The following is a 12,768-nucleotide window of genomic DNA, read 5'->3' on the forward strand; positions in this document are numbered from 1 at the left end:
AACCCAGCCCTCCGCCATTTAGTCCAATAGCTCGAGTTTATTTGCCCAAATTGGACTCGGGCGTAATCATTATTATGTGATTTAGCTTAGAACCTAGTTATTAGCTACTAGTGATATGATTAAGTTTATGTTTTGCTAGTTGTCTATTTATGAGCATGTGCATTTTTAGTTAAGTTTTATTTTTATTTATGTGACTACCTGACACACATTTCCTTACTGAGTTTAGTAGCTCACCCTTATTAAATTACCATGTGCAGACCAAAGTAACTGAAAGTCTAGAATGCCGGTGGCGAGTGGAACTTTGGACGCTTGTGTGTGAACTCGCTGAGGACCATATAACTGAGGGCGGTCTAGGGCGCTCTATTTATTTATTTACGCTATTAAGTTTATGTCGCAATTATTTTAGTTATTATTTATTATGTCTTTTGTACGAAAACTGGCCAATTGTGAACATTTTCAAGTATTAAATAAAAATGCGACATTATGTTTTTCCGCGTTTAACGCTTGTAAATAAAATTAATATTTTTATAAAAGTACGGGCGTTACAGTTTGGTATCAGAGCCACAGTTATATCGGTCCCGAACGTTCTCACGAGTTTCACACATCAGCCAAAAAGTTTTCGCTTGCCACCAAGTAAGTCCATTATATATGCTTGCATTTTATGTGTATGTTTTTTTTTTTTTTGTAATTTCTAAATTGGCATTTTACTTAAAAAAAAAAAAAAAAAAAAAAAAAAAAAAAAAAAACCTTAGTACCAATATCCAAGTTTAGGTACTACCCATATGAAATAATTTTTTTTAATACATATAAATATATTTCAAGTTAGTATAAAATAAAAATTTTGGGTGAAATTTTAGAACCTGACGTTAGATAGCACCATATGACTCTTAAAAAAAAAAAAATCATAGAAATTTTTCTTTAAGTAACCATATAAAAAAAAAAAAAAAATGTGTGTCTTATTATTATTCATTTTTAACTTTGAATAAATAGAAATTATTTGTGAACTAGTTATGTAGGTATGGGCATTTTTTTTTTTTTTTTCGAAAATAGTGATATCTTATTTAAGTTTATCTTCTTTTAGAGATTTTTAGAAACAAACAAGGAACATTAGGAAATAATGTCTCCAAGAAGATCAGTTCGAATCAACGGCAATAGAAACATCCACGTGGATGCAACTCCAGCACCCGCAAGGGGCGGAGGCCGAGGTGATGGTCGACGCGGAGGCCGACGTGGAGGCCAAAGCGGTAGGGGAGGTAGACAAGGAGCATCGGTAGCACCGGTAGATGAAGTAGCACTCGAACAACAACAAGCACCTCCCAATGCTCAAGCTGAGATACTCCGAGAAAACGCTCGTATACGTGAGGAGCTAACTCAAGAAATTGCAAGGCTACGAGCTCAGAATGAGGAGTTACGCCGTAATCAAAATCCACCTGTTAGACACCTAGCTCTTCAACCAGCTGCAGTGAATCCAGAACCAATACAACGTTTTGAACCTGTGTACGAGCGATTCAGGAAACAACAACCACCAATATTCAATGGGAGCTCGGACTCACTTGAAGCTGAGGAATGGTTGCGCTCAGTGGAGTCCATATTGGAATATATGGACCTCAATGATAGGGAAAGAGTATCTGTCTTTGCCGCGACCTACTTAAAAAGGATGCACGGATCTGGTGGGAAGTAGTAAGACAGAGTCGCAACATAACAACTATGACCTGGTTGGACTTTGTTGATGTGTTCAACAGGAAGTACTACAGTGCCGCCATACTGGCTGCAAAAGAAGATGAGTTTATGAATCTGAGGCAGAACAATCTCACTATCACGGAGTATGCTAGGCAATTCGACCGTCTGGCAAAGTTTGCACAAGAGATCGTACCAACCGAGGCCCTTCGGGTCAAAAGGTTCTTGAAGGGGATGAACCCCATGATTAAAAAAGATGTGAAAATCATGGTGGGGACCAACACAGTTTATGCTGAGGTGTTAGAAAAAGCTCTTGAAGCTGAGTTGCTCGAAAATGATATAAAGAAGGAGAATGCTGCTAAGTGGGAAGCCCGAAGAAACAATGGAGGAAATCAAGAGAATAAGAGAAAACACGAGGGAAATCACAGTAATGATCGTGATAAAAAGGGGAAAGCAGTGGTCCAAAATAACAACAATGGGGTGAAAAGGTCCTATGTAGAATTCCCAAATTGCCCCACATGCAATAGGAAACATCTTGGGGAGTGTAAGATGAAGTCAGGGGTGTGCTACAATTGCGGGCAGCCAGGCCATCTGAAGAAAAATTGCCCAAAGGGACAAAAGAAGGAGAACCAAGCCGCTCCTGCTCGAGTGTTTGCTCTCACCAGAGGAGAAGCGGCCACAAGCAACACTGTTGTCTCAGGTCAGGTTTCTATTTACAGATTGCCTTGTAATGTTCTCTTTGATTCCGGAGCTACACATTCTTATATAGCTACTAGGGTAATTGATAGTATAGATAAGCCATGTGATCTACTTAGATGTGGTATTGTGACGGAATTACCCTCGGGAGAAACCATGTTATCAACAAGAAGAATGCGAGATGTACCTATCATGATCGAAAGCAAAGAACTCATGGGCGACCTAATAGAGCTGGAAATGAAGGAATATGATGTTATACTTGGGATGGATTGGCTATCTAGTCACGGTGCGACAATCAATTGCCGAAAGAAACTGGTCGTTTTTGAAACAAAGGCTGGGGATCGGTTTACTTTCAAGGGCGACAAGCTGGCCTTGAGGACTCCATTAATCTCTTCCCTAAAAGCTAGTCAGCTAATGAAGGCGGGGTGTCTGGCATTCTTGGTCAGCGTAGTGGATCAAGCAATAGAGACGCAACTAAATGTGGAGAATGTGCATATAGTCTGTGAATTTCCAGAGGTCTTTCCAGAAGATTTACCGGGACTACCTCCAGACAGAGAGGTGGAGTTCGTCATCGAATTAGCCCCGGGGACTAATCCAATTTCAAAGGCTCCATACAGAATGGCACCTAATGAGTTAAAAGAGCTTAAAATACAACTACAGGAGCTCTTAGACAAAGGGTTCATTAGACCGAGTTACTCACCTTGGGGTGCACCGGTACTCTTTGTCAAGAAAAAAGATGGAAGTATGAGGATGTGCGTAGACTACCGTGAGCTCAACAAGGTGACCATCAAGAATAAGTATCCTTTGCCAAGGATTGACGATCTCTTTGATCAATTGCAAGGCTCGGCTGTGTTCTCAAAGATAGATCTAAGATCTGGGTATCACCAGCTGAAGGTCCGGAAGGAAGACATACCCAAGACAGCATTCAGAACGCGGTATGGACACTATGAGTTTTTAGTAATGTCTTTCGGACTAACTAACGCCCCAGCAGCCTTCATGGATATGATGAATAGGGTGTTCAAGGAGTACCTAGATAAGTTTGTTGTTGTATTCATTGATGACATTCTTATCTACTCCAAAACTATGGAGGAACATGAGGAACACCTGAGGATGACTCTAAAACGACTTAAGGAGAACCAACTATATGCCAAATTCAAGAAATGTGAATTCTGGTTAGAGAAGGTGGCATTCCTAGGCCATATAGTTTCCAAAGATGGAGTCGAGGTGGATCCTACAAAGATTGAAGCGGTCAAGAGCTGGCCAACACCTAAGACTGCAAGTGAAGTAAGAAGCTTCTTGGGTCTAGCTGGTTACTATAGACGCTTTGTTGAAGGATTTTCCAAGATCGCAACTCCTCTAACCAACTTGACTCGAAAGACGCAGAAGTTTGTCTGGTCAGAAAAGTGTGAGGGTAGCTTCCAAACACTTAAGGACAAACTAATAACAGCCCCTGTATTATGTGTTCCCAATAACAAGGATAAGTTTGTGGTGTACTGCGATGCATCGAAACAAGGGCTGGGATGCGTGTTGATGCAAAATGACAAAGTAGTAGCGTATGCCTCAAGACAACTTAAGGAGTATGAACAAAGGTACCCAACACACGATCTGGAGTTGGCAGCAGTAGTTTTTGCGCTAAAAATATGGAGACACTATCTCTACGGGGAGAAATGTGAAATTTATACCGACCACAAGAGTCTGAAGTACTTCTTTACGCAAAAGGAACTCAACATGAGGCAGAGGCGATGGCTAGAGCTTGTTAAGGACTATGATTGTGAAATCCACTACCATCCGGGGAAGGCCAACGTAGTAGCAGACGCGCTAAGTAGACGCAGTTATGCCAACTTGGCAATACTGGCACAAATGGAAATGCCACTACAACAAGAACTCCAAAGAAGTGGCATAGAGATCATTACACAAAAGCTAGCTAACCTAACCATTGTCTCGACGCTGCTACAAGAACTTAAAGATGCACAGATTGTTGATGAGTTCTTACAGAAGAAAAGAGCAGGCATGCCAGAGAAGGAGGCAGAGGATTTCTCCGAAGGTACAGACGGCATGCTAAGGTATAAGGGAAGAGTGTGTGTAGCCAACGACATAGAGCTTAAAAGAAAGATCATGATGGAAGCACACACTACACCCTACTCAATGCATCCAGGGTCAACCAAAATGTACAATGACTTAAAAACCTTGTATTGGTGGCCAGGGATGAAGAAGGATGTAGCTGAATTCGTAGCTAGATGCCTCACTTGTCAACAAGTTAAGGCTGAACATCAGAGACCAGCAGGGATGTTGCAACCCTTGGAAATCCCAGAATGGAAGTGGGAAGATATAGCCATGGATTTTGTGACAGGACTACCCCGAACAACCAAGCAACACGACTCAGTTTGGGTAATTATAGACAGACTCACCAAGTCAGCACACTTTGTTCCAGTAAAGTCTACTTACAACGCAGAGCAGTATGCTGACCTGTACGTGCAAGAGATATTGAGGCTGCATGGAGTTCCAAAGACAATAGTCTCTGATAGAGGTTCAGTATTCACCTCCAAGTTCTGGGAGAGTCTACATAAGGCAATGGGGACACGATTGAAATTAAGTACAGCATTTCATCCCCAAACAGATGGACAATCTGAACGCACCATCCAAATACTCGAGGATATGCTTCGAGCGTGTGTGCTAGACTTCACTGGCTCATGGAGCAAGTATTTACCCCTAATGGAGTTCTCCTACAATAATAGTTATCAAGCCACAATCGGAATGGCACCATATGAGATGTTGTATGGACGAAAATGTAGGTCACCGCTTCACTGGGATGAAGTTGGAGAAAGACGCTATCTAGGTCCAGAAGCAGTAAGAGAAGCTTCAGAAGCAGTTGAAAAGATACGGCAAAGGATGCTCACCGCCCAAAGTAGACAGAAAAGTTATGCGGATCTGAAAAGACGGGAGGTTGAGTTTTCTGTAGGGGACTTAGTGTTCTTGAAGGTATCACCTATGAAGGGGATTATGCGTTTCGGAAAAAGGGGAAAGTTAAGCCCAAGATTTATAGGTCCTTTTGAGATACTGGACAGAGTTGGTCCGGTAGCTTACCGTTTGGCCCTACCGCCGACATTAGTAGAAACGCATAATGTTTTCCACATTTCCATGTTACGTAAGTATGTACCTGATCCGACACATGTGCTTAAGTACGAGAACTTGAACTTACAGCAGGACATGAGCTTTATGGCACGCCCTGTGCGCGTGATAGAAAGAGGAATAAAGGTCTTACGAAATAAGACTATACCCTTAGTCAAAATCCTGTGGAGTGATAGTTCTGATAAAGAAGCAACATGGGAGTTGGAGAAGGACATGCAGAATCAGTACCCCGAGTTATTCTCAAGTAAGTAAATTTCGAGGACGAAATTCCTTTAAGGAGGGTAGATTGTAATAACCAAAATATTTAGATTATTTTCTATTACAATAGTCTAGATATCTCGATGTGGAAATAGAATTTCATAAATATGTTATTTTATATAGCAGTACTAAACTAATGTTATTTTTTTTTTTATCAAATTAAGAAATTTTAGTATTTTTAAAGCCCGTAATAATAATAATTTGGGAAATGTTAGATTAGCTCAAAGGATGTGGTATTATTGTATAACTTTGTTTATGGACGTGAGATAAAAGTGGCAAATCAAGTGAGTATTGATTAGTTTAAGTATTTGGCTGAGTTGGAAAATAATAATAATAATAAAAAATATAATAAGTAGTATTATCTTTATGGGAGTTATGTGAGTAGGAAAAAAATGTGAAAAACTAAGTTGAATTAGTCCAACTAGTCTGATGCGTAGGGATAGGAGGAGCCCACTATCTCATCATGAATTACTAAAGACTAAACTTAAATCAAATGATTATATAGCTATGTGGCGATTCATGAGCTATTTAAGGACTTAGTAGAGTACTGACTTGTATTTGTTATAGAATATATAGTTAGCAATTAGTTCAAGTAGGATATATATAAAGAGGGAATATTTAAGGATATGAATTTGTTAGTAGCTAAGGGTACACGTGTTTGGCTCACTTGAAGAGTAGATGTCATCAACCAACAATACTAGCTAAGATTAAGTTCACGATACCCTCTATCAGGTGCATGGAGATTCTTTTTCTCTTTGGTTAGTTATCTTCACCCGGAGTAAAACTAGGAACCTAGCTATACATTAGTGTATTTAAATTTTAATATTGTTAACCATAGTTAAGGATGAGCCGGGTACTTTGGACGTGACCCTAAGACTATAAATATGCATCATATTCTATACTTTGTTGACACTATTTTCACTTCTACTCAAGATTTCTCAGAACCCATTTACAATTATTCTCTACTTCACATGTTCATCTATTGCCTTCTTTCCTTTGCTAAATATTTTGGCTAGTCACCATCATATATCACCACATATATATACCTCCATCCTCCTTTTATATATATATGATATATATATATATATATATATATCTCTGATTGTATCGGTATCACCATTACTCTCACACCACTAAAATAGTGTCAAGATCTTTATTATTGTTCTCCTCTTCAAAGTATTGGGGTGTTTTCACAAGGCTCAGGTATAACTTATAGTCTCATCCATATTTCAATTAGACGCTAAATTATTTGTTGTTATGGACTATATAGGGTAATAGATTTGAAGTTAAGCTTTAAATAATTTATCCCTATATTATGTTCTAATTAAAGAATATGAAAAACTAGATTTTTAGTACAAGACAATTGGTTCTTAAGGATCACTCTCATTGCAATCAAGGCTAGGACTCCACATTCGAGGTAAGGAAATTAAGTAGAAAAATATAAGTTTTCTGTATGTAATAACATTCATAGAAAGAGTGGGAATAGTAAAAGAGAAGTTAACTAAGGTCTTCTGCCTAACTCTTTATTGTTTGTTATTTAATGTACTGTATAATATATATTTAAATAATATGTTTATAAGATTCATGTTATTTATGTATGTTTACAGTATTAGAGCATGGCCATTGCTAAAGGTATATATATTTAAATAATGTGTTTATAAGATTCATGTTATTTAAGTATGTATGTAAATAGTGTGTTTATAAGATTCACATTATTTAATTATGATTGTTATGTTATTTAAATAATGTATAGTAGTTTGACATTATTTAAATTAGGCAGATTATAATTTATGTGACATGATTTGACCGAGAAGATAATGGTTAAATACTTGACTGTTGGGTCTATATGGTAGATAGGGGGCCATTTAGTAGTGGGTACGATTTTACTGAACCCAGCCCTCCGCCATTTAGTCCAATAGCTCGAGTTTATTTGCCCAAATTGGACTCGGGCGTAATCATTATTATGTGATTTAGCTTAGAACCTAGTTATTAGCTACTAGTGATATGATTAAGTTTATGTTTTGCTAGTTGTCTATTTATGAGCATGTGCATTTTTAGTTAAGTTTTATTTTTATTTATGTGACTACCTGACACACATTTCCTTACTGAGTTTAGTAGCTCACCCTTATTAAATTACCATGTGCAGACCAAAGTAACTGAAAGTCTAGAATGCCGGTGGCGAGTGGAACTTTGGACGCTTGTGTGTGAACTCGCTGAGGACCATATAACTGAGGGCGGTCTAGGGCGCTCTATTTATTTATTTACGCTATTAAGTTTATGTCGCAATTATTTTAGTTATTATTTATTATGTCTTTTGTACGAAAACTGGCCAATTGTGAACATTTTCAAGTATTAAATAAAAATGCGACATTATGTTTTTCCGCGTTTAACGCTTGTAAATAAAATTAATATTTTTATAAAAGTACGGGCGTTACATTCCAACTCTCACAAGTAAGCTTCTTTAAATTCTCTCTTTGAACATTATTGCTGTTGTATTGTTGTGACAATTAGTTTTTTGTATTATCTTTTCTTAATTTCATAATGTTTTGTGGATGGGTGAGTATGAGATTGTATGTTAAAAACTATATATAGCTTAAATGTATGTGTAGGAATCAATATGAATGTTTCACATTATGAATGAGATGAGAATGTTAAGCTCCTTGTTTCTTAATTATTATGAAAATTAGCTGTTTGAAATTCTATAGGCATGCAATTAGATAAAACCATATGATATGAGACAATATTTTTCTACAACTAAATTGTCTTGTTCTACAATGGTTAAGTACTGTGATGATATTTCAATATTTTTTTTCTCTTTCTCTTGTCTTTAGAGCATTTGAACCACACAATACATGAAGTGATGAGCCTTTTTCAACTTCAGTATCTGCATCGGAGTTGTTTTTCTACTTCACTCTTCAATCTTATGATGTCTTTGGCCTAGTGTCGCTCTGCTCTGATGAGGCCGGGTGTCTTCTTTTTCGATACATTCTGTCTTTACTCAAAACCGTTATGTTAGATGGAAGTTTGTTGACAGTTGAAAACATGGTAGATCCTTCTCTACTACACTCTTCACTTGACCATTTCGTCTGATGCAACATTCGACCAACCACCCAGCAACCTTCGGCCAACTACTCAGCAACTATCGTCTGATTGTGTAAAAGGTATTTTGGTAATTAAAAATACATAAAAAGTATAAATATTGTCCACACCTTATGGAGATATTTTTGTAAATAAAGTATCAATTTGTGTTTTCCATGTAATAATTCTTAAAATATAAGTTTTTAAGATATTAGTTAATTTTTTTTAAATAACAAAATGTAAAAGAAATTACAACGTTAATTAACTTTATCCAATTGCTCGCGGTGTTGCCCTAGAAGATTGTCCTATTTTTTTTTTATCTTAATTAATACTTCAATTGTGTGTGTGTTTTTTATTCTTTCTCAGTTTGTACAATTTTTTTAAGTTAATTATTGTTATTTTATGGTTCATAAAGGGTTCAAGATGATTGTGTAATGAAGATGTGTATTTTTTTTTTTTTTTTGTGTTTATTTTCTGTAGTACACACTATAGAAGCTAAAACTTAATTAAATATAATATGGAAAAATAATAGATGATTAAAATGACATCAAAAATTTTAACAAACTAACAAACATTTTTTTTATGTTTATGGGATTTTTGCTTTAATTAAAGCCAATTTTGATTTGTTAATTTGGTACAAAAATATGAGAAAAAGGTGTACCTATAGAGCGAAGCTGCACACGTGTTGATTCATCTTCTTCACTGGTTTCAACGACTGCATCTTCTTCTACTCCGGCGCCGGCATCGGAGACGGTGACTTATATACCTTTAATTAGTGGATGCTTCGGATAATGATGGTTGCTGGGTTGGAACATAAAAAAAAAAATTAGATTATTAAATATAAGTTAAATAATTATATAATCATATATCTTTTTTTTTTTTTTGAGTGAAATATAATAATATCTGTTTTTTTTACAAATTAAGATGATTTATTCGTTAGTGTTATATAATTTCCTTTTTTAAAAAAAGAAAAAATAATAATTAGGGTTAAGATTATTATTATATATTATAATAATTATATTAGGATTAGGATTAGGATTATGATTTTAGTATATAAAGACACCAAGTACGTACATATTCATTCACTTTCATCTTTTGATTTATCCATATAATAAATACGTATTGATTATAAGTACTAAAAGCCATAAGAGTAACTAAATAAGTTTCATCATCACTAATTATTAATACCACTCATACATATTCATAAACTAATTCAATTATTCATAGCTTGAGAAGATCATGGCGATATATTAATAGAGGACTGAATTTGATCAAGTCTGAGTTAAAAAAACCTCACAAATCATCAATCTCAAAGGTAATAATTAATCTTCTTTATCAATGGCGATATATAAAACAAAATATCTATAACTATTTTTTTCAAAAATAATAAAAATAAGTATAAGATACTATAAATTGACATTAGCATTTTAATAAAATACTATATTCTGATAGATTTTCAGTTATTTAAATCTAAATTCTTAATTTAATATTATTATATTTTTTTTTCAAAATATTTTAAAATATTCATGATATTTTTTTTAATGAAATCATAAATTTTTAAACATTTATAGCTATTTTAAATTCAAATCCTAAATTTGATACTTAAAAATTTACTAATAAATTACAAAAACACACAAAAATGTGTGTAATTAAAAATAATATCATATAATAAATAAACAAACATGAGGATAGGGGGTGCTATTTCTAAGCGCGGTTTGTTTCCTAATTATTAAATAAACATTAGTAAAAAGAGAGTATATATTTATTTTATTATAAATTTTGGTAATAATTTAATGATAATATTTTTAAAAGACTATTATTTTTTAGTCTCCAATAATAATCTATGTCATTTTTTTTATTAACCTAATTATTTTTTTTTTCATATATTTACAGATTTTTCAATAATGGCAATTTGTTCTTCAAACCTATACTACCCTTCCCAATCTCTTGGGTGGGGAGTGTTGACACCTTCAACAACACAAATAAAGGTTTTTTTCTTTTAAAAAAATAAAAAATAAATAAATTTGTTGATTTTATTAATGGTACAAATTAAAAAAGAGAAATTAATTATTATTATTATTTTTTACAGATACCTGAAAATAATATTTATAAACCAATTTGGTACTTACTATGGGAAAAATTATGCGGCAATATTCGATGTTGGAATTGCGTAAGTAATATTATTTTTTTCTTTATATTTAAAAAAAATTAAAAATTAAAAAATTATGATATAAAATGTTATAATATATATTAATACATAGAAATGTTATTGAAATACAGAATGCAAATATAACAATTTCTGGATATGATCACAACCAATATATTGGTAATTTGGGAGACTTGATGGCTAATCAATTTGAAAATATTACTGAAACTTTTACTGCTCGACCAACTTATAAGGGCTTAATATTCATAAGGTATAAATAATATTTTCTATTGTGCTATTTTTATATTGTCTTCTTAAATTATTTAGAGATTTTTACACCACATACAAGTTTTCAACTTTTTTACCTTTTTATTGTGGGACAGAATTTTTTTCAAAAATAATGTATAATTTTTTTACTGTTTACTGTGTTAATTTTTCATTGTTATTCGGTTGTTTTTTAGTTATTTTACTGTTGTTTTAATTATTCAGTTTTATTGTTTTACGGTTGTTTTATAAAAAAAAAATATTTTTGTAAGAAATTTTATGTGACAGTAAAATTATAAATTTTTATCAAAAATTCTATATTTTTGTAAAAATCTTATTATTTATTTAATTAGTAATTGCACACTATGAAATTTAAGAGCATTGGCATAAATATACAATATTTTAGGTTTATATATATACTAATTATATATTTTTTTCAGCAGCTAATATACTTAATATCAATTTTTGTCTATTTTTGTTATTACTTATTACTATACAATATGTTTGACTTTGTCTTTGGATAAAAAATGAAAATAAAATATTATTAAAAAATTAATAATTTATTTTATACATGTTATTTATTTTGGTGTTAGAACTGTGTATGAAAAAAATATAATTAATTGTTAAATAATTAGTTAGAATATAGTGTAAGTTTGCAACAAAATATAATTAATTAGAAATAGTTAATTAATTATGAAAAAAAAAAGTGAGTGGCAATACTCTTAATTTTGTAATTAAATAAATTAATATATATTGTATTTGTTGTGATTAAATTTATTAAAAAGAAAAATATTTATTATTAACATATTTATATATTTACATTTATAGGGATATAATTGAGGAACTTAATGATTTTAACAACTTGGGAAAAGTTTATTTGAATCTTACTCCATCAAATATTTTGGTTCGAAAAGAAGTGAATGGTATTCTTAGAGCAGAATTGGCCAAAAATACTTGTATGACTAAAACAAGTGAATATTCTTCATCAGGTAATTAATTTGTTGTAATATTTATTTAATCACTTTATAATAAAGTTTTGTATATGTATATTCATTGTACTAACTCTATAATTATCTATTATGTTAGATTGTAATAAATTTGGTTGGAAAGCAAATGATGCTGCGGAAACAATCAAAGGAAATATGTTTAGTTTCGGGTGCATTTTATTTTTCATTATCACCAACGGTAGACATCCTTTTGGAGACGATCCTTACTCTCGGGAATACAATATTGAACATAATAACATGGTGAATGAAAATACTTTGATCAATTTTCCCGAAGCCCTAGATCTTATTTCTCGCTTGTTGAGCGTCAATCCTCTAGACAGGTACTTATATATATAAATATAATAAATATGAATGGATTTTATTTAAATTATTTATTTTTAGAAAAGTCAAATGCTTTGTGTTGTTCAAATATATATGAATAGAAATTTTAATATGAAGTGTACTTAAACAAATTATAACTAGTATGTTGAATTTTAATTGTTACAGACCAACAGCTGTAGATGTGTTAAACCA

General features: G+C 33.1%; 1 protein-coding gene across 2 annotated transcripts; it reads left to right on the plus strand.

The window, feature by feature from the left end:
* The first annotated feature begins 1,653 nt into the window (after nucleotides 1–1,653).
* On the plus strand, nucleotides 1,654–8,198 carry LOC133038683 (uncharacterized). Of its 2 annotated transcripts, none has more exons than XM_061116816.1 (2): nucleotides 1,654–2,377; nucleotides 7,907–8,198. In XM_061116816.1, exons 1-2 carry the CDS (start codon nucleotides 1,708–1,710, stop codon nucleotides 7,918–7,920), a joined length of 684 nt encoding a protein of 227 aa, XP_060972799.1. In that variant the 5' UTR covers nucleotides 1,654–1,707; the 3' UTR covers nucleotides 7,921–8,198. The 2 variants fall into 2 exon arrangements, 1 of the variants encoding a protein (XP_060972799.1); XR_009688174.1 differs by lacking the exon at nucleotides 1,654–2,377 and adding an exon at nucleotides 6,158–7,177.
* The last annotated feature ends 4,570 nt before the right edge of the window (nucleotides 8,199–12,768 follow it).

The sequence above is a fragment of the Cannabis sativa genome, chromosome 6 (assembly GCF_029168945.1).
Source record: "Cannabis sativa cultivar Pink pepper isolate KNU-18-1 chromosome 6, ASM2916894v1, whole genome shotgun sequence".
In the NCBI taxonomy this organism is placed as follows: domain Eukaryota; kingdom Viridiplantae; phylum Streptophyta; class Magnoliopsida; order Rosales; family Cannabaceae; genus Cannabis; species Cannabis sativa.

Coding starts and splice junctions, on each gene's coding strand:
- LOC133038683 (XM_061116816.1), top strand. CDS start 1,708: ATGACCTGGTTGGACTTTGTTGATGTGTTCAACAGGAAGTACTACAGT.